General features: G+C 53.3%; 2 protein-coding genes across 2 annotated transcripts; both read left to right on the forward strand.

Moving 5' to 3' along the window:
- The first annotated feature begins 451 nt into the window (after window positions 1-451).
- On the forward strand, window positions 452-12,266 carry PSMD3 (proteasome 26S subunit, non-ATPase 3). Its single transcript, XM_038754434.1, has 12 exons — window positions 452-1,443; window positions 7,026-7,216; window positions 7,312-7,449; window positions 8,734-8,870; window positions 8,951-9,141; window positions 9,221-9,324; window positions 9,437-9,551; window positions 9,659-9,778; window positions 9,853-9,956; window positions 10,145-10,300; window positions 11,430-11,480; window positions 11,883-12,266. Exons 1-12 carry the CDS (start codon window positions 1,239-1,241, stop codon window positions 11,958-11,960), a joined length of 1,590 nt encoding a protein of 529 aa, XP_038610362.1. The 5' UTR covers window positions 452-1,238; the 3' UTR covers window positions 11,961-12,266.
- A 7,650-nt stretch (window positions 12,267-19,916) lies between these two features.
- On the forward strand, window positions 19,917-27,412 carry CSF3 (colony stimulating factor 3). Its single transcript, XM_038754235.1, has 7 exons — window positions 19,917-19,962; window positions 23,786-23,867; window positions 24,137-24,165; window positions 24,344-24,513; window positions 25,586-25,693; window positions 26,889-27,035; window positions 27,245-27,412. The coding sequence occupies exons 1-7, from the start codon at window positions 19,917-19,919 to the stop codon at window positions 27,410-27,412; spliced, it is 750 nt and encodes a 249-aa protein (XP_038610163.1).
- Window positions 27,413-27,703: the final 291 nt, after the last annotated feature.

Genomic DNA, 27,703 nt, shown 5'->3' on the forward strand with positions numbered 1-27,703 from the left:
GAAGGAGGTAAGGCGGGGGGATGGGGAGGAGGAGAGGAAAAAGGGGGCTCAGTCATTCATTCATTCGATCGTATTCATTGAGTGCTTACTGTGTGCAGAGCACTGTACTAAGCGCTTGGGAAGTCCAAGTTGGCAACACATAGAGACGGTCCCTACCCAACAACGGGCTCACACTCTAGAAGGGGGAGACGGACAACAAAACATGTGGACAGGTGTCAAGTCGTCAGAACAAATAATTAAAGCTCTGTGCACATCATTAACAAAATAAATAGAATAGTAAATATGTACAAGTAAAATAGATTAATCGTCGCTCGATTAATCCCCGCCTCCGCGCTCGCTCTGGCGCTCGGCGCTCCTCCGGCCGGGCCTGGCGCTTTCCCAGGAGGGTTTGTGCGGAGGCCGCGGGTTGGGGGGTGAGCGAGCGGCTGCTCCGTCATCGTGCTGCCGGACGCGCGCGCCCCTGCGGCCCGCCGCCGCGCGCAGGCCCCCGGCGTCGGCGCTCACGCGAGGCCCCGGCTTCGAGGCTCCGACTAGGCCGCGGACGCTCCCCGGCTTCGAGGCGCCTACTAGGCCGCGGACGCTCCCCGTCAACGAGCGGGGGTCTCCGGCGTCGGCGCTCACGCGAGTCCCCGGCTTCGCGGCGCCGACTAGGCCGCGGACAGTCTCCTGCGTCGGCGCTCACGCGAGGCCCCGGCTTCGCGGCGCCGACTAGGCCGCGGACAATCTCCTGCGTCGGCGCTCACGCGAGGCCCCGGCTTCAAGGCGCCGACTAGGCCGCGGACAATCTCCTGCGTCGGCGCTCACGCGAGGCCCCGGCTTCAAGGCACCAACTAGGCCGCGGTCTCTCCCCGCCGCCGAGCGTTGGTCCCCGGCGTCGGCGCTCACGCGAGTCCCCGGCTTCGAAGCGCCTACTAGGCCGTGGACGGCCCCCGGCGTCGGCGCTCACGCGAGTCCCCGGCTTCGAGGCGCCGACTAGGCCGCAGTCTCTCCCCGCCGCCGAGCGGGGGTCGTCGGCGCTCACGCGAGTCCCCGGCTTCGAAGCGCCTACTAGGCCGCGGACGGTCGTCGGCGCTCACGCGAGTCCCCGGCTTCGAAGCGCCGACTAGGCCTCGACCTCTCCCCGGCTTCGAGGCGCCGACTAGGCCGCGGTCACTCCCCGCCGTCACTTGGGGGTCCCCGGCGTCGGCGCTCACGCGAGGCCCCGGCTTGGCGGCGCCGACTAGGCCTTGCCCCCCGCCATGAAGCAGGAGGGCTCGTCCCGTCGTCGCGGCGCCGACAAGGGGAAGGGTCCGCCGGAGCCCGAGCAGGAGCCGGAGCAGGAGCCGCCCCCGGCGGGGCCGCACGATGTGGAGATGAAGGAGGAGGCAACGGGGACCGAGGCCGACGGAAAACATGGCCCCGGAGAGCGCTCCCAGAGAGAGCTGGACACCGTCACCCTCGACGGTAACCACCAGCCTCCTCACCACCACAGCCACAACAACAACAATAATTAAAGAATCACGACACTTGGGAAGCGCTTACTATGTGCCAAGCACTGTTCTAAGCACTGGGGAGGTTACAGGGTGATCAGGTTGTCCCCCGTGGCGCTCCATCTTTATCCCCATTTTACCGATAACTGAGGCCCAGACAATAGTAATGATGATAATGATGGCGTTTGTTAAGCGCTTACTATGTGCCAAGCACTGTTCTAAGCACTGAGGAGGTGACAAGGTGATCAGGTTGTCCCCCGTGGGGCTCACAGTCTGCATCCCCATTTTACAGATAACTGAGGCCCAGACAATAGTAATGATGATAATGATGGCATTTGTGAAGCGCTTACTATGTGCCAAGCATTGTTCTAAGCGCTGGGGAGGTTACAAGGTAATCAGGTTGTCCCCCATGGGGCTCCCTGTCTTCATCTCTAGTTGACAGATAACTGAGGCCCAGGCAACAGTAATAATAATAGTGATGTCACTTGTTAAGCGCTTACTATGTGCCAAGCACTGTTCTAAGCGCTGGGGAGGTGACAAGGTGATCATATTGTCCCCCGTGGGGCTCCCTGACTTCATCCCCATTTGACAGATAACTGAGGCCCAGACAATAGTAGTAATGATAATGATGGCATTTGTTAAGCGCTTACTATGTGCCAAGCACTGTTCTAAGCACTGAGGAGGTGACAAGGTGATCAGGTTGTCCCCCGTGGGGCTCACAGTCTGCATCCCCATTTTACAGATAACTGAGGCCCAGACAATAGTAATAATGATAATGACGGCATTTGTGAAGCGCTTACTATGTGCCAAGCCCTGTTCTAAGCACTGGGGAGGATACAAGGTGATCAGGTTGTCCCCCGTGGGGCTCCCTGTCTTCATCCCCATTTGACAGATAACTGAGGCCCAGACAATAGTAGTAATAATAATGATGGCATTTGTGGAGTGCTTACTATGTGCCAAGCACTGTTCTAAGCGCTGGGGAGGTTACAAGGCGATCAGGTTGACCCCCATGGGGCTCCCTGTCTTCATCCCCATTTGACAGATAATTGAGGCCCAGGCAATAGTAATAATGACAATGATGGCATTTGTTAAACGCTTACTATGTGCCAAGCACTGTTCTAAGCGCTGGGGAGGTTACAAGGTGACCACATTGTCCCCCGTGGGGCTCCCAGACTTCATCCCCATTTGACAGATAACTGAGGCCCAGACAATAGTAGTAATGCTAGTGATGGCATTTGTGAAGCGCTATGTGCCAAGCACTGTTCTAAGCACTGGGGAGGTTACAGGGTGATCAGGTTGTCCCCCGTGGCGCTCCATCTTTATCCCCATTTTACCGATAACTGAGGCCCAGACAATAGTAATGATGATAATGATGGCATTTGTTAAGCGCTTACTATGTGCCAAGCACTGTTCTAAGCGCTGGGGAGGTTACAGGGTGATCAGGTTGTCCCCCCTGGGGCTCCCAGTCTTCACCCCTGTTGTACAGATGAGGGAACTGAGGCCCAGAGAATAATGATAATGATGATGGTGTTTGCTAAGTGCTTACTATGTGCCAAGCACTGTTCTAAGCACTAAGGGGGATACAGAGTCATCAGGTTGTCCCCAGCGGTGCTCACACTCTGAATCCCCATTTTACAGATGAGGGAACTGAGGCCCAGAGAATAATAATAATGATGGTGGTGGTGTTTGCTAAGCGCTTACTATGTGCCAAGCACTGTTCTAAGTGCTGGGGTAGATACAAAGTGATCAGGTTGTCCCCCAAGGGGCTCACAGTCTTCATCCCCATTTGACAGATGAGGGAACTGAGGCCCAGGGAATAATGATGATGGTATTTGTTAAGCGCTTACTATGTGCCGAGCACTGTACTAAGCACTGGGGGAGATACAAGGTGATCAGGTTGTCCCACATGGGGCTCACAGTCTTCATCCCCATTTTACAGACGAGGGAACTGAGGCCCAGAGAAGCGAAGTGACTTGCCCAAAGTCACACAGCTGCCAAGTGGCGGAACCAGGATTAGAACTCATGACCTCTGACCCCCAAGCCCCGGCCCTTTCCACTAAGTCGCACTGCTTTTCTTAACAAGTACCGTAATTATTAGTAGTATTATTATTAGGGCCAGGGCCGTGCAGGGAATGTGTCTGCTTAAATACTCTTCCAAACAGTGCTCTGCACACAGTCAGCCCCCAATCAGTACTTTTGACGACGCTGACGTCGACAGATGTGGGGAGCACCCTTGGTAATCTCCCAAACTCTGCACTGTATTGGCCGCAGCGCTCAGTGCAGTGCTCTGCGTACAGTAAGTGCTCAGTAAATACGACTGACTGCAATGATAGTAACAATAGTTGCTGTGAGGTGGGGAGGATGTCATAATCAATAGGACAAAGTTGGCATCCTCTCCCCCTCTCCATCCCCCCCATCTTACCTCCTTCCCTTCCCCGAAGCACCTGTATATATGTTTGTACGTACTTATTACTCTATTTATTTATTTATCTTGTACATATCTATTCTGTTTATTTTACTTTGTTAGTACAGCACATGTATATATGTCTGTACATATTTATTACTCTATTTATTTTACTTGTACATATCTATTCTATTTATTTTATTTTGTTAGTATGTTTGGTTTTGTTCTCTGTCTCCCCCTTTTAGACTGGGAGCCCACTGTTGGGTAAGGACTGTCCCTAGATGTTGCCAATTTGTACTTCCCAAGCGCTTAGTACAGTGCTCTGCACATAGTAAGCGCTCAGTAAATACGATTGATGATGATGATGATGATGATGACAAGGAGCAGCTTTGTTTCACAACCTAGAGTTGGCAGAAGGCATCCTTATCAATCAATCAGTCAATCATATTGAGCGCTTACTGTGTGCAGAGCACTGGACTAAGCGCTTGGGAAGTACAAGCTGGCATCAACAATTGTTGCAGGGGTGGGACTAAGTTGGGGGGCTCTCACATGGTCTTCCTGTAAAGGGGGTCCCGGTGAGGTCCTATCCAGGTTACCCCCCCATGCGTACCTTTCAATCAGACGGTGGTATTTGAGTGCTTACTATGTGCAGAGCGTCGTACAGTCATTTAAAATGAAAAAAAAAATACAGCTTGAAAATGAAAATTCCCACTCCCGAAGTTGCTGTCGTGCAGGTTTCCTCTAAACACATGAGAAGCAGCGTGGCTCAGTGGAAGGAGCCCAGGCTTTGGAGTCAGAAGTCATGGGTTCAAATCCCGGCTCCGCCGCTTGTCAGCTGTGTGACTTTGGACAAGTCACTTCTCTGGGCCTCAGTTACCTCACCTGTAAGATGGGGATGAAGACTGTGAGCCCCACGTGGGACAACCTGATCACCTTGTAACCTCCCCAGTGCTTTGAACAGTGCTTTGCGCATAGTAAGCACTTAATAAATGCCATCATTATTATTATTACTATGGGCAGGGAACACGCCTGCTAATTTCTCTCATACTGGCCTCTCCCAAGCGCTTAGAACAGTGGTCTGCAATAGTGATAATAATAATTGTGGTATTTGTTAAGCGCTCACTATACTAAGCGACGGGGTGGACATCAGCAAATTGGGTTGGACGCAGTGCCTGTCCCACATGGGGCTCACAGTCGCAACCCCCATTTTACAGATGAGGGAACTGAGGCACAGAGAAGTGAAGTGACTTGCCTGTGGTCACACAGCAGACTAGTGATGGAGGTGGGATAGTCAGCACTCAATAAGTACACTGATTGATGGACTACAGTACAGTTGCTTAGACACAATTTTTTCCGTCAAGGAGCTCACACAGTCTAACTGGGGAGACAGACGTTAAAATAAATAGCCGACAGGAGAGGTAACTGAGTAACAATCGGTGGGATTTAGAGAAGCAGCGTGGCTCAGTGGAAAGAGCACGGGCTTTGGAGTCAGAGGTCAAGGGTTCAAATCCCGGCTCCACCCCTTGTCAGCTGGGTGACTTTGGGCAAGTCACTTCACTTCTCTGGGCCTCACTTACCTCATCTGTAAAATGGGGATGAAGTCTGTGAGCCCCCCACGGGACAGCCTGATCACCCTGTAACCTCCCCAGTGCTTAGAACAGTGCTTTGCACATAGTAAGCGCTTAATAAATGCCACCATTATTATTATTATTATTTATTGAGCTCTCACTGTGTGCAGGACACTGAAGCAAAGCTCTTGGGAGGGTACAGTACAGCAGAGTGAGTAGATATGTTCCTGAGTATAAAGCGCTGTACGCACGCCATTCATCAATAATCATTGATGATGATAATAATCATCATCATAATCATGTCTGCACTGGGCTGGAAGATCCTTGAGGACAGGAAATGTTGTGTGTGTGTGTTTGTGTGAGTATGTGTTTTCCCTGTTGTACTCTCCTTAAATGCTTAGACGCTTTACACTCCTGTAGACTATAAGCTCCCTGTGGGAAGGAGTTGCATCTACCAAATTCTACTGAAGGGGTTTAGTACAGGGTTAAGAACGACTGAGTGATTTTACTCAAGTGTTCATTAAGTTACAATTGATTGCGTGGTCCCCCGGGCCCCTTGCGGTGCTGGGTTTTACCCCCGCAACTGCCTTCCGCGTCCTTCCTCTCCAGGACTCCTTTTCCTAAACTCACTGTGGGCAGAGAAGGGGTCTGTCTATCGCTCTTTTGGGCTCCCCCAAGCGCTTAGTACAGTGCTCTGTACACGGCAGGCGCTCAGTAAATACGATTGACCGACCGACTGTCCTGTGCCAGGACTTCCCGCCTCCTGCCCGAGGCCTGGGCTGACCGCCCCATACCCGTCCTGGGGGGAGGAGATCTTGCTCCCCACCTTAAAGCCCTTCCTGTCCCCACATTCATTTCCTCATCATCAACATCAATCGTATTTATTGAGCGCTTACTATGTGCAGAACACTGTACTAAGCACTTGGGAAGTACAAATTGGCAACATATAGAGACAGTCCCTACCCAACAGTGGGCTCACAATCTAAAAGGGGGATTCATTTGTCTGCTGTGTGACCCTGGGCAAGTCACCTAACCCTTCTGCGCCAGTTACGTCATCTGTAAAGTGGGGCTTAAGGCTGAGTCCCATGTGGGGTAGGGATGGCATGAGCCCGTTGGTGGGTAGGGACCGCCGACTTGGACTTCCCAATCGCTTAGTACAGTGCTCTGCACACAGTAAGCGCTCAATAAATGCGATTGAATGAATGAACGAATGGTGTGTAAGCGCTCAATCATCATCATCCTCATCAGTCTCAATAAACGCGATTGAATGAATGAACGAATGGTGTCCAACCTGATTATCTTTTGTCTACCCTAGGGCATAGTACCTTGCACATAGTAAGCGCTTAACAAATACCATCAATATTAGTATTATTATTACAGAGCCTGGCACACAGCAAGTGCTTAATAAATACTGTTCTAAAAAAAAATTGTGGGGGAGCGGCAGTGTGGGGGCCTAGCTTCCTCTGCAACTGGGAAGGCACGTGGGAAGAGTGAATGGGTGCTCCCAGTTGGCACGGTTGGGGCGGTGGTGGTTTGACCCCCCACACATACACACCCCATCCAGCCTCGCCCCTGTCCCTGCAGACATCAAGGAACACGTGAAGCAGCTGGAGAAGGCGGTGTCCGGCAAGGAGCCCCGCTTTGTGCTGAGGGCCCTGCGGGCGCTGCCCTCCACCTCCCGCCGCCTCAACCCCTACGTGCTCTACAAGGCCGTGCTGGGCTTCTTCACCTCCAACAGCACCTCGCGGGACTTCCTGCTCGCCTTCCTGGAGGAGGTGAGGGCTCCGGGCAGGCGGGCGGGCGGCACCTCAGCCTGCGGGGTGGGCGCTTCCCAGGCGTAACCCTCCGCTTCCATCCCCATCCCGCCCAGCCCATGGACACGGAAGCGGACCTGCAGTTTCGCCCCCGGACGGGGAAGGCCGCCTCGGCCCCTCTCCTGCCCGAAGTGGAAGCCTACCTCCAGCTCCTCGTGGTCATCTTCCTGATGAACAGCAAGCGCTACCCGGAGGTGAGCGGGCACGGCGGGGCAAGCCGCGGGTGGAGGGGTGGTCCCCCCCGCCCGTTACCGGAGGAGGACCGCTCTGTACCGGAGGGGACCGGGCCTCCTCCTCCCGTACCTTCCGAGAGCTTAACCTGATCATCATCATCATCAATCGGATTTATTGAGCGCTTACTATGTGCAGAGCACTGTACTAAGCGCTTGGGAAGTACAAATTATGACCTTGTATCTCCCCCCCAGTGCTTGGCACATAGTAAAGCGCTTAACAAGTACCGTAGTTGTTATTATCGCTATGGGGCTCTGCCTCCAGTCGGGACTCAAACACCGTTGGCCGGTTGGTGGGGGAGATGGGACAATCCCACTTTCTCATACGAGTGGAATTCGTGACTCGGAACAATAATATAATAATGATGATGATGGTGGTATTCGTTAAGCACTTACTACGTGCCAGACAGTGTTCTAAGCACTGGGGTAGATACAAGGTAATCACGTTGTTCCTCGTGGGGCTTACAATCTTAATCCTCATTTTACAGATGAGATAGTGGCTTGCCCAAAATCATACAGCAGACAAGTGGCAGCGCCGGGATTAGAACCCACGTCCTCTGATTCTCAAGCCCGGGCTCTTTCCACTAAGCCAAGTTGCTCAGAAACCCCGGGATGCCTGGAGGATCACTAAAAATGCCAAAAACAGAAACGAAAGCCTAGTTTAGAGGGAGCAAGGCCTAGTGAAGAAGAGGGCGGCACGGGGAATCCAGAGCCCTGCGTCCTTCTCCCAGTGTCCACCTCCGCATGGAGGCTCAATTTCCTCACCTTTAAAATGGGGATGAGCTAGGTGGTGAGCCCCAGGTGGGACAGGGACTGTGTCCAGGCTCCTAACCTTGCATCCACCTGGTACTTAGCACATAGTAAGTGCTCCGTATGCCGCAGTCGTTGCTCTTGAGAAAGCCACGTTGAAGGGAAGCTAAAGTAGGGGCTGCTACAAAGGAGGTGGGGAGCAGAGACTGGATGAGGGAGATGGGGAAAGGGGAGACTGTGAGCCCACTGTTGGGTAGGGACTGTCTCTATATGTTGCCAACTTGCACTTCCCAAGCGCTTAGTCCAGTGCTCTGCACACAGCGCTCATAAAGACGATTGATTGATTGGAGACAGCAGATTTGTCTGGCCGGGGCAGAGTCATGAGGTAGGGGTCGCGGAGCCCGGAAGGAATTCCCGTGTTTGGGAATTCCAGCTGGAGGGAGGCCATGCGAGGCCCCCGACCCGGTCCACCCCCTTCCCCCCCCGCCCCGCTCGCAGGCCCAGAAGGTCTCGGACGACCTGATGCAGAAGATCAGCCCCCAGAACCGCCGGGCGCTGGACCTGGTCGTAGCCAAGTGCTACTACTACCACGCCCGCGTCTACGAGTTCCTGGACAAGTTGGACGTGGTGCGGAGGTAGGGCGGGGGCCCGGCGGGGTGGGAGGGGGCGGCGGGCCGGCGGGCCCGGCGGCCCTGACCCCTCCCCACCCCCTCAGCTTCCTGCACGCCCGGCTGCGGACGGCCACGCTGCGCCACGATGCGGACGGGCAGGCCACGCTGCTGAACCTGCTGCTGCGCAACTACCTGCACTACAGCCTGTACGACCAGGCCGAGAAGCTGGTGTCCAAGTCCGTGTTCCCCGAGCAGGCCAACAACAACGAGTGGGCCCGCTACCTCTACTACACGGGTGAGGGCCGCCGGCCCCGGGGCGCGGCGAGGGGAGGCCCGCCGCCCGCCCCGGCCTCACCCGCCTCCTCCCCTCGCAGGCCGCATCAAGGCCATCCAGCTGGAGTACTCGGAGGCCCGGAGGACTATGACCAACGCCCTGCGCAAGGCCCCCCAGCACACCGCGGTCGGCTTCAAGCAGACGGTGAGCGGGCCTGCCCCTCGCCTCCCCCCGCGCCCTTAAGGTGGCCGCCGCTGGTCCCCCGCGCCTCCTCACCTGTGTCTTCCCGCCCCGCGTCTGCCCGGCCGGGCCACAGGTGCACAAACTGCTGATCGTGGTGGAGCTGCTGCTGGGTGAGATCCCCGACCGCCTGCAGTTCCGCCAGCCCTCCCTGAAGCGCTCGCTTATGCCCTACTTCTTGCTGACCCAAGGTGAGAGCCCACCCCGGCCTCGGGGACAAGCGAAGCGGCTGGTTGCCCCCACCGGGAAGGCCGCCAGGACCCCCAGTTGGGCTCCCCGTCACGCGTCTTCCCCACAGCCGTCCGGACGGGGAACCTGGCCAAGTTCAACCTGGTCCTGGATCAGTTCGGGGAGAAGTTCCAGGCCGACGGGACGTACACGCTCATCATCCGGCTGCGGCACAACGTCATCAAGACAGGTCGGGCAGGGCCGGGCTTGGGCAGGGCGGGGCACTCCCCCCGCACCTCTGCTCACGCCGGCCTCCCACCCTAGGGGTCCGCATGATCAGCCTCTCCTACTCCCGCATCTCCCTGGCCGACATTGCCCAGAAGCTGCAGCTGGACAGCCCGGAGGACGCGGAGTTCATCGTCGCCAAGGTGCGTCGGGCTTGCGGCGGGAAGAGCCCGTCCCCGCCGAGCCTCCAGGCTTCCCCGCCCCGGCCCCCCATCGAGGTCACCGGGGTCGGGCCCCGGGGCAGGGGAAAGGGCGATGGGGGACCTGGGGCAGGGAGGAGGCGGGCGTCTGGACTCGGGACCCGCTCCCCCTGACGCGGGCTGGGGCGCAGGCCATCCGGGACGGGGTCATTGAGGCCAGCATCAACCACGAGAAGGGCTACGTCCAGTCCAAGGAGATGATTGACATCTACTCCACCCGCGAGCCCCAGTTGGCCTTCCACCAGCGCATCTCCTTCTGCCTCGACATCCACAACATGTCCGTCAAGGTGAGCGACCCGCTGGGGCCTGGGCCGCGCTTCCCCGGGGGTGCCGACCCCTCCCCTTAGGGGAAGAGGGGAAGCTGCAAGACAGAGAGGGTCAGCAACCGGCCCCGGGGTGACCCAGCGTCACTGGTGGAACCAGGGGACCAGGATTGGAGCCTCGAGGGTCTTGGGCTCTGGCTTGGGCACACTACGGGGCAGGAGTGGGCAGCACTGTTTTGCCAGCCCAGTAGTCGGTCGGTTGTATTTATTGAACGCTTACTGTGTGCAGAGTGCTGTACTAGGCGCTTGGGAGGGTATATTGTAACAATACGACAGACACATTCGCTGCCCACAGCAAACTTGAAGTCGGTAGGGAGAGGTAGACATCGATACAAGTTTAAAAAATTACGGATTTTTACGGAAGTGCCGTGGGGCTGGGAAGGGGGAAGAGAAAAGGGAGTTGAAAAGAGGGTTTAGGGAAGGCCTCCTGCAGGAGATGTGCCTTCGACATGACTCTGAAGTCGGTGAGAGTAATTGCCTGTGGGATCTGAGGAGGGAGGGCGTGGGGGAGAGGTCGGCGGTGAGACCGATGAGATGGAGGAACCGGGAGAAGGTTAGCATCAGAGGAGCCAAGTGTGCCGGCTGGGTTGTAAGTAGGAGAGTTAGGGAGGTGACGGAGGAGAGAGCAAGGGGATTGAGGGTTTTAAAGCCAGTGGTGAGTTTCTGTTTGATATAGGGGTGGGTGGGCAACCACTGGAGGTTCCTGAGGAGTGGGGAAACGTGGCCTGAATGTTTCTGTGGAAAACTGATGCAGGCAGCAGAGTGAAGTATGAACTGGAGTGGGGAGAGACAGGAGGCGGGGAGGTCGGCAAAGGAGCTGACACGGTAACCGAGGCAGCATCGGATATGGGACTGGGATTGACGTGGTAGCAGTTTGGAGAGAGAGGAAGGGGTGGGTTTTAGCAGCGTCACGAAGGTGGAACTGACGAGATTTAGTGATGGATTGAATACGGGGGTTGAGTGAGAGAGAAGAGTCGAGGGTAAGGGCAAATGGAGGATAATGCCAGTAAGGGCCAGGAGCCTGCTGAGGAGGTCTGAGGTGCCCCTCGGGGGCCGGTGGGTGAGACCTGCATTCTCCCCGTTTGTCTTTCAGGCCATGAGGTTCCCCCCTAAATCCTACAACAAGGACTTGGAGTCTGCAGAGGTGAGAGCCCTCCCCCGCCCCAATTGATCAATCAATCGTATTTATTGAGCGCTTACTGTGTGCAGAGCACTGTACTAAGCGCTTGGGAAGTCCAAGTTGGCAACATATGGAGACAGTCCCTACCCAACAGTGGGCTCACGGTCTAAAAGGGACTTTTACCCCCCTTCTAGGGCATCTGTGCCCTGGCAGGGGCTCCGGGGAGCCTGGTGAATTGCCGCTCCTGCAGATGCCACTACTGGTCTTAGCCAGCCCCAGCGGAGAGGCCCGGGTCCCCACCCTCCTCCAAGGCTGAAGGGCTCCGCTTCCCCTCCTGAATTTGGGTTCTCTGCCACCTGGGAACGGGGCTGGGGGCGGGCCCTGCCTCTCTGCCCCCGTGCCCACCCCCCGATGCCCACCCCCCAGGAGCGGCGGGAGCGGGAGCAGCAGGACCTGGAGTTCGCCAAGGAGATGGCGGAGGACGACGACGACAGCTTCCCCTGAGCGGGGTGGGGAGCGGCCGGGGGGCCGGGGCTAGGTCTTCTTCCGTCCCCCCTCCCCACTGCCCATTTCACAGATGGCCCCTCTGGACAGTAGGAAAGAAGGGGCAGCCCTTACCCTCCCGCTCAGCGCCGGCGTCTCCCAGGGCAGGATCTTGAGGGGAGGGGGGTCGGTCGTGAGGTGACGGTGGGAGCAACGCCTCTTCCCTCCCCAACTCTCCTTGCACGTGTGTGGGGCTTGGGTGGTTTTTTTTTTTCCTTTTGGAAGCTTCAGTTATGATTTTTAAACAATAAAAAGCTGCCCAAAGCGGAGTGGATCCTGCAGTGCGTGGAATGGGGAGGCCCAGACGTGCCCCCTCCTCCTCCCTGAACCAGCGCCTGGGGCTCAATCAATCAATCAATCAATCATTCGTATTTATTGAGCGCTTACTATGTGCAGAGCACTGTACTAAGCGCTTGGGAAGTACAGCTCCAGCCGGGGTGGTGACCCATGCTCTAGTCATGCATTCAATCGTGTTTATTGAGCACTTACTGTGTGCAGGGTACCGTAATAATAATAATAATAATGGCATTGGTTAAGCACTTACTCTGTTCTAAGCGCTGGGGGGATACAAAGTGATCAGGTTGTCCCATGAGGGACACACACTCACATCCCAGCGTGGCTCGGTGGAAAGAGCCCGGGCTTTGGAGTCAGAGGTCATGGGTTCGAATTCCGCTCCACCACATGTCTGCTGTGTGATCTTGGGCAAGTCACTTAACTTCTCTGGGCCTCAGTTACCTCATCTGTAAAATGGGGATTAAGACTGTGAGCCCCACGTGGGACAACCTGATCACCCTGTATCCTCCCCAGTGCTTAGAACAGTGCTTTGCACATAGTAAGCGCTTAACAAATGCCTATTATTATTATTATTATCTCCATTTTATAGATGAGGTAACTGAGGCTCTGAGAAGTTAAGTGACTTGCCCAAGGTCACATAGCAGACGTAGAGGAGCTGGGATTCGAACCCACGACCTCCGACTCCAAAGGCCGTGCTCTTTCCACTGAGCCATGCTGCTAAGCGCTTGGAAAGTGCAATTTGGCAACAGATACAGTCCCTACCCAACAACGGGCTCACAGTCTAGAAGAAATAATAACGGTATTTATGTGCTTACTATGTGCCAAGCACTGTGGGAGATACAAAGTAATCAGGTTGTCCCACATGGGGCTCACAGTCTTAATCCCCATTTTCCAGATGAGGTAAATGAGGCCCAGAGAAGCGAAGTGACTTGCCCAGAGTCACAGAGCTGACAAGTGGCAGAGTCTGGATTAGAACCCATGACCTCTGATGATGGTATTTGTTCAGTGCTTGCTAGGTGCCGAGCACTGTTCTAAGCACTGCGGGGGGATACAAGGTGATCAGGTTGTCCTACGGGGGGCTCACAGTCTTCATCCCCATTTTATAGATGAGAGAACTGAGGCCATGAGCCTCTGCAGCCCCCCCATTCCGGCTCCCCGTGTGTGGCGACACACATATACACCCATGCACACACACCCCTTCATTCAGTCAGTCATTTATTGAGCACCTACTACGTGCAGAGAGCACACTGGGGCTACCCAATGGGCCTCGGTTCCCTTGTCTGTAAAATGGGGATGAAAACAGCCCTCCGTGGGACAACCTGATCACCTTGTAGCCTCCCCAGCGCTTAAAACAGTGTTTAGCACATAGTAATAATAATAATGTTGGTATTTGTGAAGTGCTTACTATGTGCCAAGCACTGTTCTAAGCACTGGGGGGGGGGGGGGGGAATACAAGGTAATCAAGGTTGTCGCACTTGGGGCTCAGAGTCTTAATCCCCATTTTACAGATGAGGGAACTGAGGCCCAGAGAAGTGAAGTGACACAGCTGACAATTGGCAGAGCCAGGGTTTGAACCCATGACCTCTGACTCCAAAGCCCAGGTTCTTTCCACTGAGCCATGCTGCTTCTCTAATAAGCGCTTAATAAATGCCATCATTATTATTATTATTCATTCAATCATATTTATTGAGCGCTTACTGTGTGCAGAGCACTGTACTATGCGCTTGGGAAGTCCAAGTTGGCAACATATAGAGACGGTCCCTACCCAATCGTGGGCTCACAACATTACCCAGTCAGTTGGGGGTTCATTCATTCATTCATTCATTCAATCGTATTTATTGAGCGCTTACGGTGTGCAGAGCACTGGACTAAGTGCTTGGGAAGTCCAAGTTGGCAACATGTAGAGACGGTCCCTACCCAACAGTGGGCTCATGGTCTAGAAGGGGGAGACGAAAACAAAACATGTTAACAAAATAAAACAAATAGAATAAATATGTACAAATAAAATAGAATAATAAATACGTACAAATATATATACAGGTGCTGTGGGGAGGGGAAGGAGTTAAGGCGGACCAAGTGCTGTACTAAGTGCTGGGGTAATAATAATGGGCCGAGCACTGTTCTAAGCGCTGGGGGAGATACAATCAATCGTATTTATTGAGCGCTTACTGTGTGCAGAGCACTGTACTAAGCGCTTGGGAAATCCAACTTGGCAACATATAGAGACGGTCCCTACCCAGCAGTGGGCCAGGTTGTCCCCTGGGGGGCTCTCGGTCTTTATTCCCATTATGACAGATCAATCAATCAATTGTATTTATTGAGGGCTTACTGTGCGCAGAGCACTGTACTAAGCGCTTGGGAAGTCCAAGTTGGCAACATATAGAGACGGTCCCTACCCAACAGTGGGCTCACAGTCTAGAAGGGGGAGGCAGGGAACAAAACCAAACATACTAATAAACTAAAATAAATAGAATAGATATGTACAGGCAAAATAAATAGAGTAATAAGTATGTACAAACATATATACAGATAATAATGTATAAACATATACATATATACAGGTGACAGATAATAATGATGGCATTTATTAAGCGCTTACTCTGTGCAAAGCACTGTTCTAAACGCTGGGGAGGTTACAAGGTGATCAGATTCTCCCACGGGGGGCTCACAGTTTTCACCCCCATTTTCCAGATGAGGGAACTGAGGCCCAGAGAAGTGAAGTGACTCGCCTAAAGTCACAAAGCTGACAAGTGGCGGAGGCGGGATTCGAACGCATGTCCTCTGACTCCAAAGCCCGGGCTCTTTCCACTGAGCTACTTCTCAACAATTTATTATTAATATTAGTATAATGGGGGCGTTTATTAAGCGCTTACTCTGTGCAAAGCGCTGTTCTGAGCGCCGGGGAGGTTACAGGGTGATCCGGTGGTCCCACGGGGGGCGGCACACTGGGGGTCCAGGGGGTCACGGGGTCAGCGGGACGGTCAGGGCAGGGGAGGGAAGAAGGGGAGGGAAGAAGGGGAGGGAAGGGGCCGTCCGGCCGGCCTCTTGCCTCACTTGGGACGAACATCCGGCTTCCGCCTGGGAAACGGGAATTTGGGGGCAGGGAATGAGTCACTGGAGGCCCGGAAGGACCGGCACAGGGAGGAGGGGATGGAGGGGGGTCTCTGCCCCCTCCCTTACTGCCCTCCACGGGGGCCGCCCGCACAACCACCAATCAATCCATCCATCCATCAATCAATCGTATTTATTGAGCGCTTACTGTGTGCGGAGCACTGGACTAAGCGCTTGGGAAGTCCAAGTTGGCAACGTATAGAGACGGTCAATCAATCAATCCATCAATCAATCGTATTTAGTGAGTGCTTACTGTGTGCGGAGCACTGGACTAAGCGCTTGGGAAGTCCAAGTTGGCAACATACAGAGACAGTCAATCAATCAATCGTATTCATTGAGCACTTACTGTGTGCAGAGCACTGTACTAAGCGCTTGGGAAGTCCAAGTTGGCAACATAGAGAGACAGTCAATCAATCAATCAATCGTATTTATTGAGCGCTTACTGTGTGCAGAGCACTGGACTAAGCGCTTGGAAAGTACAAGTTGGCAACATATCGAGACAGTCAATCAATCGTATTATTTTAGCGCTTACTGTGTGCAGATGGACTAAGCGCTTGGGAAGTCCAAGTTGGCAACATATAGAGACGGTCAATCAATCAATCCATCAATCAATCGTATTTATTGAGCGCTTACTGTGTGCGGAGCACTGGACTAAGCGCGTGGGAAGTCCAAGTTGGCAACATATAGAGACAGTCAATCAATCAATCGTATTCATTGAGCACTTACTGTGTGCAGAGCACTGTACTAAGCGCTTGGGAAGTACAAGTTGGCAACGTATAGAGACAGTCCCTACCCAACAGTGGGTTCACAGTCTAGAAGGGGGAGACAGAGAACAAAACCAAACATATTAACAAAAGAAAATAAATAGAATAGGGATGTACAAGTAAAATGAATGAATAGAGTAATAAATATGTACAAACATATGTAAATATATACAGGTGCTGTGGGGAATCAATCGTATTTATTTATTCATTCATTCATTCAATCGTATTTACTGAGCACTTACTGTGTGCAGAGCACTGGACTAAGTGCTTGGGAAGTCCAAGTTGGCAACATATAGAGCCGGTCCCTACCAACAGCGGGCTCACGGTCTAAAAGGGGGAGACAGAGAACAAAACCAAACATATTAACAAAATAAAATAAATAGAATAGAGATGTACAAGTAAAATAAATGAATAAATAGAGAAATAAATATGTACAAACATATATACATATATACAGGTGCTGTGGGGAATCAATCAATCAATTGTATGTATTCATTCATTCATTCATTCAATCGTATTTATTGAGCGCTTACTGTGTGCAGAGCACTGTACTAAGCGCTTGGGAAGTACAAGTCGGCAACACACAGAGACAGTCCCTACCCAACAGTGGGCTCACAGTCTAGAAGGGGGAGACAGACAACAAAACCAAACACACTAATAAAATAAAATAGAATAGATATGTACAAGTAAAAGGTGCTGTGGGGAATCAATCAATCAATCGTATTCATTCATTCATTCAATCGTATTTATTGAGCACTTACTGTGTGCAGAGCACTGGACTAAGCGCTTGGGAAGTGCAAGTTGGCAACATCTAGAGCCGGTCCCTACCCAGCAGCGGGCTCACGGTCTAAAAGGGGGAGACAGAGAACAAAACCAAACATACTAACAAAATAAAATAAATAGAATAGATAGGTACAAGTAAAATAAATAGAGTAATAAATATGTACAGACATATATACATATATACAGGTGCTGTGGGGAAGGGAAGGAGGTAAGGTGGGGGGGATGGAGAGGGGGAGGAGGCCCCGGCCTCGGCCCTTTGGTTGCTGATTTGGGGCGGGGGGCGCGGGGCCGAGTCCCTTCATCCGCCCCCTTCCCTCTCTCCCCACTGCGCTTAGGCATCAGAGCCTTTCCCCCCCTCCAGACCCAGCTGCGCTAATGGACAGCGGCCTGGGGGGCTGAGGAAAAAGGCCCAACAAGGCAGACCCCTGCCCCATTTTCCCCCCACAGTGGAAATGGTCACTCCCCAGCTGGCCTGAGTCCCCCCCATCTCACCTTCTAGACTGTGAGCCCGCTGTTGGGTAGGGACCGTCTCTATAAGTTGCCGACTTGTACTCCCCAATCGCTTAGTACAGTGCTCTGCACACAGAAGCGTTCAATAAATACGATTGAATGAATGAATGAATGAATGAATGAACCCCCAACTGACTGGGTAATATTGTGAGCCCGCTGTTGGGTAGGGACCGTTTCTAAAAGTTGCCGACTTGTACTCCCCAAGCGCTTAGTACAGTGCTCTGCACACAGAAGCGCTCAATAAATACGACTGAATGAATGAATGAACCCCCAACTGACTGGGTAATATTGTGAGCCCACTGTTGGGTAGGGACCGTCTCTAAAAGTTGCCGACTTGTACTCCCCAAGCGCTTAGTACAGTGCTCTGCACACAGAAGCGTTCAATACGACTGAATGAATGAATGAATGAATGAATGAATGAATCCCCAACTAACTGGGTAATATTGTGAGCCCGCTGTTGGGTAGGGACTGTCTCTAAAAGTTGCCGACTTGTACTCCCCAAGCGCTTAGTACAGTGCTCTGCACACAGAAGCATTCAATAAATACGACTGAATGAATGAATGAATGAACCCCCAATTGACTGGGTAATATTGTGAGCCTGCTGTTGGGTAGGAACCGTCTCTATAAGTTGCCGACTTGTACTCCCCAAGAGCTTAGTACAGTGCTCTGTGCACAGAAGCGTTCAATAAATACGATTGAATGAATGAATGAATGAATGAACCCCCAACTGACTGGGTAATATTGTGAGCCCGCTGTTTGGTAGGGACTGTCTCTATAAGTTGCTGACTTTTACTCCCCAAGAGCTTAGTACAGTGCTCTGCACACAGAAGCGTTCAATAAATACAATTGAATGAATGAATGAATGAACCCCCAACTGACTGGGTAATATTGTGAGCCCACTGTTGGGTAGGGACCGTCTCTATAAGTTGCCGACTTGTACTCCCCAAGCGCTTAGTACAGTGCTCTGCACACAATCAATCGTATTTATTGAGCGCTTACTGTGTGCAGAGCACTGTATTAGTAAGCACAGTAAGCGCTCAATAAATACGATTGAATGAATGAATGCTCTGCACACAGTAAGCGCTCAATAAATCCGATTGAACGAATGAATGAATCCCTGAGCCCCAGAGGACTGGAGCCCCAGGAGAATAAGCCTGGCCTAGTGGTTAGAGCACCGGCCTGGGAGTTAGGAGGACCTGGGTTCTAATCCCCGCTCCGCCGCTTGTCTGCCGCGTGACCGTGCCCAAGTCACTTAAAAATGATGGCATTTATTAAGCGCTTACTATGTGCAAAGCACTGTTCTAAGCGCTGGGGAGATTACAAGGTGATCAGGTTGTTCCACGGAGGGGCTCACAGTCTTAATCCCCATTTGACAGATGAGGAAACTGAGGCCCAGAGAAGTTGAGTGACTTGCCCAAAGTCACACAGCTGACAACTGGTGGAGCCGGGATTTGAACCCATGACCTCTGACTCCAAAGCCCGCTCTCTTTCCACTGAGCCACGCTGCTTCTCGTGTCACTTCTCTTTGCCTCATCTACAAAATGGGGATGAACACTGTGAGCCCCATGTGGGACGGGGACTGTGTCCAATAATAATAATAATAATGATAGCATTTGTTAAGCGCTTACTATGTGCCAAGCGCTGAGGTACATACAAGATAATCAGGCTGTCCCGCGTGGGGCTCACAGTCTTCATCCCCATTTTACAGATGAGGGAACTGAGGCCCAGAGAAGTCACACGGCTGATAGATGGCGGAGCTGGGATTAGAACCCACGACCTCTGACTCTTCAGCCCAGGATCTTTCCCCGAGCCACGACCTCAGCTCTTAGAACAGTGCTCGGCAGCGTGGCTCAGTGGAAAGAGCCCGGGCTTTGGAGTCCGAGGTCATGGATTCAAATCCCGCCTCTGCCTTCAAATCCCGACTCTGCCAATTTTCAGCTGTGCGACTTTGGGCAAGTCACTTCACTTCTCTGGGCCTCAGTTCCCTCGTCTGTAAAATGGGGATTAAGGTTGTGAGCCCCAGGTGGGACAACCTTGATCACCTTGTATCCCCCAGTGCTTAGAACAGTGCTTTGCACATAGTAAGCGCTTAACAAATGCCATTATTCATCATCATCAATCGTATTTATTGAGCGCTTACTATGTGCAGAGCACTGTACTAAGCGCTTGGGAAGTACAAATTGGCAACATATAGAGACAGTCCCTACCCAACAGTGGGCCCACATTATTATTATTATTATTATATAGTAAGCACTTAACAAGTACCGGTATTATTATTACCGGACAGGGATGGGGTCTGGGGGCTTCCCTTCCTAAGGGGTCCGATGGACGCGGTCTGGCAGGGGTCTCTGCTACCCAGACTAAGCATGTGTGGCTGTGGTGGGGGGGGGGGTCCCCTGAATAATAGGAGGGAAGGCAGAGAGGGGCATCTCCCCAACTCGGGGACTTCTGAGGGATGGGCTGGACACCAGTGTCCTGGCCTGGGGACCCAGACCCCACTCGTACATCACCCCAATTTCTCCTTGGGTCTCCCAGCCCCTCTTCCCTAGAGCTGGCCCGCACTCACGATCTCCCCCTCCCCTCTTTAAAAAAGAATAATAATGATGGCCTTTATTAAGCGCTTACTATGTGCCGAGCACTGCTGAAAGCGCTGGGAAGGTTACAAGGTGATCAGGTTGTCCCACGTGGGGCTCACCGCCTTAATCCCCATTTTACAGATGAGATAACAGGCACAGTTAAGTGACTTGCCCAAAGGCACACAGCTGACAAGTAGCGGAGCCGGGATTTGAACCCGTGACCTCTGACTCCCAAGCCCGGGCTCTTTAATAATAATAATGATGATGGCATTTATTAAGAACTTACTATGTGCCAAGCACTGCTCAAAGCGCTGGGAAGGTTACAAGGTGATCAGGTTGTCCCACGTAGGGCTCACCGTCTTAATCCCCGTTTTACAGATGAGGGTGCAGTGACTTCCCCAAGTCACACAGCTGACAAGTCGCGGAGCTGGGATTCGAACTCGTGACCTCTGGCTCCCAAGCCCGGGCTCTTTAATAATAATAATGATGATGGCATTTATTAAGCACTTACTATGTGCCAAGCCCTGTTCTAAGCGCTGCGGAGGATACAAGGTGATCAGGTTGTCCCACGTGGGGCTCACCGTCTTAATCCCCATTTTACAGATGAGGTAACTGAGGCACAGTGAAGTGACTTCCCCAAATCACACAGCTGACAAGTGGCGGAGCCGGAATTAGAACCCATGACCTCTAACTCCCAAGCCCGGGCTCTTTAATAATAATAATGATGATGGCATTTATTAAGCACTTACTATGTGCCAAGCACTGTTCAAAGCGCTGGGAAGGTTACAAGGTGATCAGGTTGTCCCACATGGGGCTCACCGTCTTAATCCCCATTTTACAGATGAGGTAACTGAGGCACAGTGAAGTGACTTCCCCAAATCACGCAGCTGACAAGTGGCGGAGCCGAGATTAGAACCCATGACCTCTGACTCCCAAGCCCGGGCTCTTTAATAATAATAATAATGATGATGATGGCATTTATTAAGCATTTACTATGTGCCAAGCCCTGTTCTAAGCGCTGGGGAGAATACAAGGTGATCAGGTTGTCCTACATGGGGCTCACCGTCCTAAACCCCATTTTACAGATGAGGTAACCGAGGCACAGTGAAGTGACTTCCCCAAATCACGCAGCTGACAAGTGGCGGAGCCGAGATTAGAACACATGACCTCTGACTCCCAAGCCCGGGCTCTTTAATAAGAATAATAATGATGATGGCATTTATTAAGCACTTACTATGTGCCAAGCACTGTTCAAAGCGCTGGGAAGGTTACAAGGTGATCAGGTTGTCCCACGTGGGGCTCACCGTCTTAATCCCCATTTTACAGTTGAGGTAACCGAGGCACAGTGAAGTGACTTCCCCAAATCACGCAGCTGACAAGTGGCGGAGCCGAGATTAGAACACATGACCTCTGACTCCCAAGCCCGGGCTCTTTAATAAGAATAATAATGATGATGGCATTTATTAAGCACTTACTATGTGCCAAGCACTGTTCAAAGCGCTGGGAAGGTTACAAGGTGATCAGGTTGTCCCACGAGGGGCTCACCGTCTTAATCCCCATTTTACAGTTGAGGTAACTGAGGCACAGTGAAGTGACTTCCCCAAATCACGCAGCTGACAAGTGGCGGAGTGGGAATTAGAACCCATGACCTCTAACTCCCAAGCCCGGGCTCTTTAATAATAATAATGATGATGGCATTTATTAAGCACTTACTATGTGCCAAGCACTGTTCAAAGCGCTGGGAAGGTTACAAGGTGATCAGGTTGTCCCACGAGGGGCTCACTGTCTTAATCCCCATTTTACAGTTGAGGTAACTGAGGCACAGTGAAGTGACTTCCCCAAATCACGCAGCTGACAAGTGGCGAAGCCGAGATTAGAACACATGACCTCTGACTCCCAAGCCCGGGCTCTTTAATAATAATAATAATAATGATGATGGCATTTATTAAGCACTTACTATGTGCCAAGCCCTGTTCTAAGCGCTGGGGAGAATACAAGGTGATCAGGTTGTCCTACATGGGGCTCACCATCCTAAACCCCATTTTACAGATGAGGTAACCGAGGCACAGTGAAGTGACTTCCCCAAATCACGCAGCTGACAAGTGGCGGAGCCGGAATTAGAACCCATGACCTCTAACTCCCAAGCCCGGGCTCTTTAATAATAATAATGATGATGGCATTTATTAAGCACTTACTATGTGCCAAGCACTGTTCAAAGCGCTGGGAAGGTTACAAGGTGATCAGGTTGTCCCACGTGGGGCTCACCGTCTTAATCCCCACTTTACAGATGAGGTAACCGAGGCACAGTGAAGTAACTTCCCCAAATCACACAGCTGACAAGTGGCGGAGCTGGAATTAGAACCCATGACCTCTAACTCCCAAGCCCGGGCTCTTTAATAATAATAATGATGATGGCATTTATTAAGCACTTACTATGTGCCAAGCACTGTTCAAAGCGCTGGGAAGGTTACAAGGTGATCAGGTTGTCCCACATGGGGCTCACCGTCTTAATCCCCATTTTACAGATGAGGTAACTGAGGCACAGTGAAGTGACTTCCCCAAATCACGCAGCTGACAAGTGGCGGAGCCGAGATTAGAACCCATGACCTCTGACTCCCAAGCCCGGGCTCTTTAATAATAATAATAATGATGATGATGGCATTTATTAAGCATTTACTATGTGCCAAGCCCTGTTCTAAGCGCTGGGGAGAATACAAGGTGATCAGGTTGTCCTACATGGGGCTCACCGTCCTAAACCCCATTTTACAGATGAGGTAACCGAGGCACAGTGAAGTGACTTCCCCAAATCACGCAGCTGACAAGTGGCGGAGCCGAGATTAGAACACATGACCTCTGACTCCCAAGCCCGGGCTCTTTAATAAGAATAATAATGATGATGGCATTTATTAAGCACTTACTATGTGCCAAGCACTGTTCAAAGCGCTGGGAAGGTTACAAGGTGATCAGGTTGTCCCACGTGGGGCTCACCGTCTTAATCCCCATTTTACAGTTGAGGTAACTGAGGCACAGTGAAGTGACTTCCCCAAATCACGCAGCTGACAAGTGGCGGAGCCGGAATTAGAACCCATGACCTCTAACTCCCAAGCCCGGGCTCTTTAATAATAATAATGATGATGGCATTTATTAAGCACTTACTATGTGCCAAGCACTGTTCAAAGCGCTGGGAAGGTTACAAGGTGATCAGGTTGTCCCACGTGGGGCTCACCGTCTTAATCCCCACTTTACAGATGAGGTAACCGAGGCACAGTGAAGTAACTTCCCCAAATCACGCAGCTGACAAGTGCCGGAGCCGAGATTAGGACCCATGACCTCTGACTCCCAAGCCTGAGCCACGCTGCTTCCTCTCGGGATTCCCCCCTGCCTTTTCCTCTCATCCTCTCCCCCAAACCCTTGCCACTCCATCTCCACTCCGTCTCCACCCTTCCGGACTGTGAGCCCACTTTTGGGTAGAGACCAGCTTGTCCTTCCCAAGCGCTTAGTCCAGTGCTCTGCACACAGTAAGCGCTCAATAAATACGATTGATTGATTGATTGATTGACCGTCTAGGTTGCCAACTCGTCAAGCGGTGAGTCCGGCGCTCCGCACACAGTAAGGGCTCAGTAAATACGATTGAATGAATGAATGAATGAATGAATGTCCCACCCCATCTCTCCCTCTCCATCTCTCTCTCCCCCCATCCCCTGCCAACCAAGACCCCTCTGACCTTTGACCCTCCGTCCCCTGGCAGAGCGGTGGGCAGGTGCAGGTGGGCTGGGCCCCTGCGAGGGCAAAGACGCGTCAGAGCGGGCCGGCGGGCACGTCAGCGAAGAGTCCGGGATTCCGCAATTTGAAGAAAAATGTGCCGGCCCCTTCCCCTGTTCCCGTTCCCCAGCCCCCCCAGCCCCCCCAGCCTGCACCTAGCCTATTGTCCCGACCGCCGGGATTTGCATACGGCCAGTTGGAAATGATTACTAAACAGGACATTTCAGCACCAGGTACTTTCCCCCCACCCTGGTGGTTTTTAAAAAGGCCGTGCCGAGCCAGGGCCCGGCAGAATCCCCCGGTCGCCCCAGCCTCCGCCTCGCCCCTCGCCCCTTAGCCGCAACCCCAGGATGAAGCGCCCGCACGGTGAGTCCCAACCCTGGGCCCCAACTGGGAGGGAGCCAGGAGGACCAGTTGGAGGGCCAAGAGGACCCCCCACACACACCCGCAGAGACCTCTCCCAGGCCTGCGGACCCGGGGAGGGCCGTGGAAGTCCGTGCGGTGGCCCCCGTTCCCCTGCCACTAGCCCCTTTCCCCCCTCCAGCCCTGCTGCTACTGCTGCTGCTGTCCTGGGTGGCCAACCTGAGGCCGGGCCTGGCCGAGGAGCACCCCGGCCTGGCCGAGGAGCACCCCGGCCTGCCCCAGTTCCTGCACCGCGGGCTGGAGCAGGTCCGGAAGATCCGGAGGGACGGCGAGGGTCTGCAGCGAAGATTGGTGAGAGGCCGAAAGGCCAAAGAGCGGGCCTGGGAGGAGGGCTGACCCGGGACAGGGCGGGGAGGACCAAGTGTCCCCAAAGCCCGGGCCAGCGCCGCCCCTTTTCATTCACCCATTCCTTCCTTCATTCCTGCGGATTGGGCCTGTGAGCCCGTTGTTGGGTAGGGATCGTCTCTATCTGTTGCCAATTTGTACTTTCCAAGTGCTTAGTACAGTGCTCTGCCGTAAGCGCTCAATAAACACGACTGAATGAAAGGGAGGGAGAGCGCTGGCCCGGCGACGGGCAGGGCACCAGACTAGACCCGCTGCTTTTTGGGCACGTTGGGCACCTTGAAGGTGGCATGGGAGGAGCGAGGGGCAAGATCTGGACCCTCGGGCAGCTCAAAGTCTAATGGGAGGGGAGAGGGAAGGCCCCGCCGCTCAGAGACAGGCAACAGCTAAAAATCACAGACGCCAGGGAGTAAATAAGTCAAGGCTATTTAAACAGACAGAGCCAGGAGGGCTGAGGGAAGGAAGGACAGGCACCTCGAGGGATTTGTCAGGGGAGGAGGAGGGCGATGACCGCTCTGAAGGAGGGGGAGGAGGCCGTTTACCAGAAGCAGCGTGGTTTAAGGGATAGGACCTGGGTTCTAATCCTGACTCCGTCTGCTGGGTGATCTTGAGCACGTCGCTTCCCTTCCCTGGGCCTCAGTTATCTCGTCTGGAAAATGGGGATTAAGAGCGTGAGCCCCGCGTGGGACAGATTAGCTTCTATCAACCCCGGCGTTTAGAGCAGGATTTGGCACACAGTAAGCGCTTCACAAGTACCAGGAGGGGAGGGTCAGGAGTCGGTGAGCTGGAGGCCCTGGAGGGCATCTCCCCGCAGCTGGAGGGGAGATTAATTAATTAATTAACAATTAATTAGCAAAGCTGAGGGGCAAGAGGCGGAATGGGTAGATTAGCCTGGGCTGGGGGGCCCGGCCAGAAAGGAGAGTGGGAAGGTTTAAGGAGGAGCAGCTGAGGGGTAGAGATTTCATCGCTCCCAGTCTCTTACCTGGCCCTGATAGCCCTGCTTTCACTTTTTAACCCACAGTGCACCAAGCACAGTCTGTGCCACCCTGAAGAGCTGGAGTTGATGCGGCATTATTTGGGCGTCAGACGGGCGTCGGTGAACCAATGCCCCAGCGGAGACCTGGAGCTGGTGAGTGGAGGAGGGAGGAACACGTGTGTGTGTGTGTGTGTGTGTGAAGGTGGAACTGTCCCTATGGCCCTGTCACATTCAGTCTTCTAGACTGTGAGCCCGTTGTTGGGCAGGGACCGTCTCTATCTGTTGCCAACTTGTACTTCCCAAGCGCTTAGTACGGTGCTCGGCACACAGTAAGCGCTCAATAAATACTTCACTTAATCATTCGGTCGTATTTATTGAGCTCTTACTGTGTGCCAAGCACCGTACTAAGCGCTTGTCACTGGAACCGGTATCAACTCACGAGTACCAGGAAGGAGTGTGTGTTGGGGGCGGAGGAAATTGAAGGTCTGAACTGGCTGGGGTGTGCCTCAGTTTCCCGTGTCTGCATCAGGCTAAGGGGGGGGGGGGGGCTGGGACCTTCAAGGAAGGGACCCACGGCTCTGAGCCCCCAAACCAGGACCCTCTTCTTGTCACTGCTCCCTCCTCCAAGCAGCATGGCCTAGCGGCAGGAGCGCGGGCTCCGGAGGACGTGGGTGCTTGGCTATGCCACTTGTCTGCTTTGTGACCTTGGGCAAGTCACTTCACTTCTCTGGGCCTCAGTTACCTCATCTGGAAAATGGGGATGAAGACTGGGAGTCCCATGTGGGATAGGGTCTGTGTCCAACCTGATTAATTATTGATTAATTGTGTCAACCTGATTAACCTGGCCCACATCCTCCCCCTGGCAGGAATGCCCTCCCTCCAGACATCCGCCAAACTAGCTCTCTTCCTCCCTTCAAAGCCCTACGGAGAGCTCACCTCCTCCAGGAGGCCTTCCCACACCGAGCCCCCTTTTTCCTCTCCTCCTTCCCTTCCCCACAGCACCTGTATAAAAGTTTGCACCGATTTATTACTCTATTTTACTTGTACATATTTACGATTCTATTTATTTTGTTAATGACGTGCATCTAGCTTTATTTCTATTCTGACGACTTGACGCCCGTCCACATGTTTTGTGGTCCGTCTCCCCCTTCTAGACTGTGAGCCCATTGTTGGGTAGGGACCGTCTCTATATGTTGCCAACTTGGACTTCCCAAGCACTTAGTACAGTGCTCTGCCCACAGTAAGTGCTCAATAAATAGGATTGAATGAATTAATTAATTTGTATCTACCCCCATTGCTTGGAACAGTGCTTGGCATATAGATATTATTATTATTATTATTCCCACAGGGGCCCTGCCTGAAGCAGCTTGCCAGGGGGTTGAGGCTGTACCAGGCTCAGCTGGAGGCCCTGGAGGGCATCTCCCCGCAGCTGGCACCTGTCCTGGACACCCTGCAGCTAGATGTCAGGGACTTCGCCATCAACATCTGGCAGCAGGTGGGCACCCTCCCTCACCCTCAGCACCTGGCAGCAGGTGGTTCCATTTCCCCTTCCCCACCGCCACGGCCTGGCCGCCCTCCCAAGGGTCAGGGGGTCCCCCTCTTCCGCCCACCCTTTCAAGATTGGGGAAAAAGGCCTGAATCCCCCCATCTCCCCCACCCCTGGCAGTGTCCACACGCGAGCGTTGACCCCGTGTCTCCCCACAGCTGGAGGACCTCCGCCTGACCGCCGGGACCCCACTGCTCCCCCCGGGCTCAGTCCCCACCTTCACCTCCACCTTCCAGCGCCGGGCTGGGGCCGTCCTGGTCCTGGACAACCTGCAGGGCTTCCTGGAGGTGGTGGCCCGCGTCCTGAACCAGCTCACCGACTCCTGACCCTCCCCTCCCCATCCCTTCCCCCCTCCCCGTATTTATGGGTATTTAATATTTATGTCTATTTAACCCTCGAGATATTTAAAGGCCGACGGGAGAGAGGCAGTTGGGAGCCTGGACTCCTGCATCCCTCTCCCCCATTCCCGGCCTCGGTTTCCCCACCGACAGGGGAAAAGTCTCCTTGTCCCCCCCGCGTCAAGGACGTAAATACTAGGTATTGCTGTAATCGTCACCCCCGCGGTGCCGCCCTATGCCCCGGCCGTGCCCAGTGGCTCGGAGACGTCTCCCACGTGG

This window comes from Tachyglossus aculeatus, chromosome 11, assembly GCF_015852505.1.
Source record: "Tachyglossus aculeatus isolate mTacAcu1 chromosome 11, mTacAcu1.pri, whole genome shotgun sequence".
NCBI lineage: Eukaryota > Metazoa > Chordata > Mammalia > Monotremata > Tachyglossidae > Tachyglossus > Tachyglossus aculeatus.